Below are 4,823 nucleotides of genomic sequence, written 5' to 3' on the forward strand. Positions count from 1 at the left end.
AGTGTTAACAGACGTTTGGTCGCGTTTAATGACTGTCGTCATAGAAACACACTATTGCAACATTTATCGCACTTAGTCGTTGTTTAAATAACGAAATGATGTATGAAATGAACTCATATATTGAACTGTGGATATTAAAATCTAGTGAAGCTATTATCCTCGCAATTATGAACGTAATTTTAGCAATTCCGTCGGAGTTCCTGAAAAATTCAAGACTTCAGCGGGATTTGAACCCGTGGACCTCGCGATAACCGCTGCGACGCACTAACCAACTGAACTATGCAGCCACACACAACGTCCGTGGCTGCATTGCTCAGTTGGTTAGTGCGTCGCATCGGTATCGCGCAGGTCACGGGTTCAAACCCGGCTGAAGATCCTGAATTTTTTCAGGCTTCCCTACGCAATAGCCCTTTTTCACGGTTAGGTTTTCTCATTTGCATTACAATATAATCCTAGCATGTAAGTGAGGCAATTTCGGGCTATTTTTGTACGTTTTAATCCGAAATTGCCTCGCATTCACGTTTAGATTACATTTGTAATGCAAATGAGAAAAACTAACCGTTAACAGGGCTATTGCTAAAAATTAACGTTAATAACTGCGAAGATCATAGCTATCACATGAACCCACAAATGACCAGCTCCCAGTATATGTAGCTTCATAGCTCATTTTTTGATTATAGCGTCGCACCGACATCGCAAACCCCGATAAAGTCCTGAATTTTCAGGCTTTTGTGCGCAATTGCTAACACTGCGAGGATTCATAACTTCACTTTAACAGCTTGTTTATATCTGTTCCCCAGAGGAATCTTGCTGGCTGGCAAAAATACAGGTGTTTTCGATGAGCTGGCTGGGAAATTTTGTTATTGATAGAGGTTTTGCCTGGGAATTACTGACTTTTTCTAGCATTTCAACCCGAGCTGGCTAGAAAAACTGAAGACTGAGACTGAGGACGACTAAAAAAAAAAAAAAAAAAAAAAAAAAAAACCCCTTCCCTCTCCCAGAGAGTAGTCACAACATACGACGGCTGGTCAGAGTGATTGCGCTTGCGGAAAAAAACCTGTTTTGTCCCGGTTTTGTCGCTTTTGTTCGGTCGTTTTGGATCGAGGGATTGAAAGCGCGCGGAATTCCTGGCTGGGAAATAAATTTGATCAGCTGGCTGGGAAACCAACCAATTTTATCTAGCTGGCTGGGAAATTTCTTGTGTGTCTTGCTGGGAAAAAGGAACAGATAATGTTTTCCCAGCAACACTGAAAAACACCTGAAAATGCCTTAATAACATTTATTTTCATTAACTGGGGCCTTGCAACCCCTTTGGCTTCCAAACGGTTCCTTGTTTTATTGTAGGTGACATAACCTGATCGATCAGTTTTTAGTTCATTGACAACGGAAATGCCTAGTCCACGAGATTGTCTCCTCTTAACAATACTTCGTTTTTATTATCGTTTTCTTTTCTGCTTCATTTCTTTTTTCACAGTTTCTTCGCAAGAAGAGCGTTTTTGTACTTACTTCTGCACATTCGGGAAGACACTGTTTCATAATACAAATAAACATTAACAACAAAAAACGAGCATTTAAGCTTTATTGCTTTAATGAGCAAATGATTACAGGAAAAATGTTCCATCCACAAGTAGTAAATATTATGGGAGAAGGAACTCATGTAAGACACTTTCCTATAAAGCAAACGAAACGTTCGCCGGTATATCGCTAACTGAAACGAGTAGCGTACGTACACTTCAGCTATTTAACACGTTATAATTTTCAATAAAAACTAGGCACTTACATTATTCAGTACCTTGTTTAGTTTGCAAAATAGATTCGATTCCCATGAAGAATACATTTTGATGGAAACGTTTCGCTTAAACCGAGCTTCTTTTGAGAACTATTTTAAGATTTTGAGCGCTTTTAGGCTGTTCGGTCTATATAGAGCAATCTACAACATGCTAAAAGCTGGTTTAGACGTACGACGCAAGCATAGTCATAAGCTCAAGCATAAGCACAAGAAATCAACGTGTAAACCGGGGCGAAGCAAGAATAAGAACAAGAAAAGGAAATTGTTCCTTTTTCTTGTGCTTGCTCTTGTGCTTTTGTAACGTCACCGACAAGTAAACCAGGACAAGCACAAGAAGACAGAGAAGCACGTTTTTAATTTACAAGCTTACTTTGTAAAATTTTTAAAACTAGATTTTGTTTAAAGTTATTGCAAGTCATTTTTATTTTACACCTGACCGCCCAGCCTGCGCTCCCTCACCAGGTTATGAAACTCGCCGTGCTCTTTCCGCCTACGAAAGATTTCCCTAACCCAAACCCTTTTTGACTTCTCATCTATTGCTCCTTCCCTTCGCCTTCTCCTTCTTCGCAATAGAGGAACAAGTAACAACATCTCCTCCTCGCTAAACATCTCGGCGTCCGCCATTTTGGATTTAAAATTTTAGCGCCAAATTATTTGTTCACTGCTCCAGCGTAACTATGTCACCCTATGCTTATTGCACGTGTAAACAACCTTGTGCTTATGCTTGAACTTATGCTTATGCTAGCGGCATACGTGTCAACCAGGGAAAAATCAGAAAAGGATGTGTCTCTATTCCATCGATTGAAACAAGCCAAAGACTTCAACGCAGGTCTGGCCAGAGTTGTCGTTTTCATGACCATCTATAAGATCTGCTTTGAACCAAATTCTAAATTCCTCGTTAGCTCGTACTCTCTGGGGAGAGGGCAAGGAGTTGAACAGCAGCTCGGAGGAGTTTACGTGGGTGTTAGCAAGGGAATAGCTGCCAGTTTTGTAATCTTGTGGAAATATTACTTCGTTAGTCGCGTTAGTGACTAGTGTACATAGCCTGCTTTGCTTGCAAACCCCAATGGCTTCCAAACGGTTCCTTGTTTTTATTGTTGGTGACATAACCTGATCGATACACCAGCTTTAACCTGAAAAGAGCTCCATCGGACGGAATAGTGAATTTTCCATACGAGTCATCCCTGGCACCGAAACAGACCTCATCTTTGTTAAGTCGAATCCAATACAGAGCTGTAAAAATTACATGAAAAAAAAAGAAAAAGTGAATCAAACTGAATTAAAATGATTTGTGGTTATAGCCGCCATTACGTAATTATTTCCTATTTCCCTAAATTTCCAATTTTCCTATTTCAAACTTCGAGTGTCTTGGAAACAGTTTACGACCGAGCGCGTGTTACGAGTTCGAATGTTTTGAGGAAAGGTAGCTTGCAAACTAAACTGAACGCAGGGTTGTCGGAACAACAAAAAGAAGATTTATTCCAAAAATGAACGTAGTTTCCACGAAGTAAAACTCTGAACAACACGTACTCAATAAACTTACACGGCCTCCGCCAACTTGAATAAACACTGCTTCTGTAACACTTGACTAAACACGGCTAACGCCAACTCTCTTCGCTTGTAAAAAACTAGTCAGAAAAACACTCCGCTTGGACTCGTCTACTTATATATACTTGACAATAAACTTCTAGAACTTTCTAAAATAGTAATCAATCTAATTATAGAAAGATTACAAAACATACCGATTTAGAAACGCTTACGCACGAATCTAAAATAAACAAACTACGAACTCTCGCGAAGCTTCTAGAAAGTAACGCTTGTCACGCAATGCTATTTTTCGTAACAGGGCGTAAGAAGATATTTCGGTTGAATTTCCACAATCGCGTGACTGCTCATGCAATATCCAGTGAAGGCTGAGACAATCAGCCGAAATATTTTATCACGCCAGAAGGTCCTGATCACGAAAATTTGATTACGGCCACTTAAATTTTTTTTTTTCAATTTCGTATCTGACTAACATTTTTACTGCTATAAAATGTCTCACGGCATGAAAATGCTGCTATAAAATGTCTTACGGCCTCAACAAAGAATTACAGTAATAGTAGTAGTAGTAGTAGTAGTAGTAGTAGTAGTAGTAGTAGTAGTAGTAGTAGTAGTAGTAGTAGTAGTAGTAGTAGTAAAACAGCTAGTATTAGTAGTAATAGTAGTTTATTTCGCAAATTACATTGCGGCCATTTTGCTGAATTGTAAATATTTAATGTCCTTTTGACCATTAGAAATGCAACAACTACTTAGTAAAATTCTAAATATGTAAATTTGAAGCTTATGCTGTAAAAATAAGAATATGAAAATATGCACAACTGTTTTGCTCTAGTTATTTTTAATAAGTACTTAAGATCCACTACGGAGATGGCGACGAAAACGCCACTTCAAATGTAACTTTGCACAATCCTAATTTTTTTTTGCAATTATTTAGTCTCGTTCACTTCGTACAATGTGGGCGAATTATCCTAAAATTGAATTTATACTAGCGATTTCAGAGTAAAAATATTTGTACGCTCACGTTTTCACTCACGTGGTCACTCAAATTTGGTGATTTCACGTTGTTCTAATGCAGAGTTCAGGAATAAAATGCGTGCCGCACGTGCAGCACGATTTCAACCAATGATATTCTTGTTCTGTGGCGTTGTTGTTGCCATGGCCGTAATCATTTCTTAAACTCCCTAATATTAACCCGAATACATAAGAGCGCACAAAATGTCTTTGCGTGTTCGTGGTATGTATCGAAAGTGTTCTTATGCTTTAGCCTTAGTGTTGTTATGTGACCTAATAATTTCGTAAAAGGAGACAAGATAACTTATGTGGTAGACTGAAAATTTTATCCTACACAAGCTGTACGTACGTCTAACGTAGTTAGACCCAACCTAGCTAAAAACAGTCCTGGAAAGGTGCATGGAGAGAATATAGACATGGCCTTCCTTTGCAATTGTGCTCTCTATAAAAAAGAGAGGATGATTGGAGAGAACACATCCGC

At 38.8% G+C, this 4,823-nt stretch overlaps 1 protein-coding gene across 1 annotated transcript in view; it reads right to left on the bottom strand.

Moving 5' to 3' along the window:
* Positions 1-2,204: 2,204 nt before the first annotated feature.
* The window catches only part of LOC137975342 (uncharacterized), a 9,356-nt gene continuing 6,737 nt past the window's right edge, over positions 2,205-4,823 (bottom strand). The window contains exon 4 of the mRNA XM_068822435.1: positions 2,205-3,022. Coding sequence (XP_068678536.1) covers positions 2,814-3,022 — 209 coding nt within the window. The 3' untranslated portion in view covers positions 2,205-2,813. The remainder of the gene's footprint in view (positions 3,023-4,823) is intronic.

This window comes from Montipora foliosa, chromosome 1 (assembly GCF_036669935.1).
Source record: "Montipora foliosa isolate CH-2021 chromosome 1, ASM3666993v2, whole genome shotgun sequence".
NCBI classification, from domain to species: domain Eukaryota; kingdom Metazoa; phylum Cnidaria; class Anthozoa; order Scleractinia; family Acroporidae; genus Montipora; species Montipora foliosa.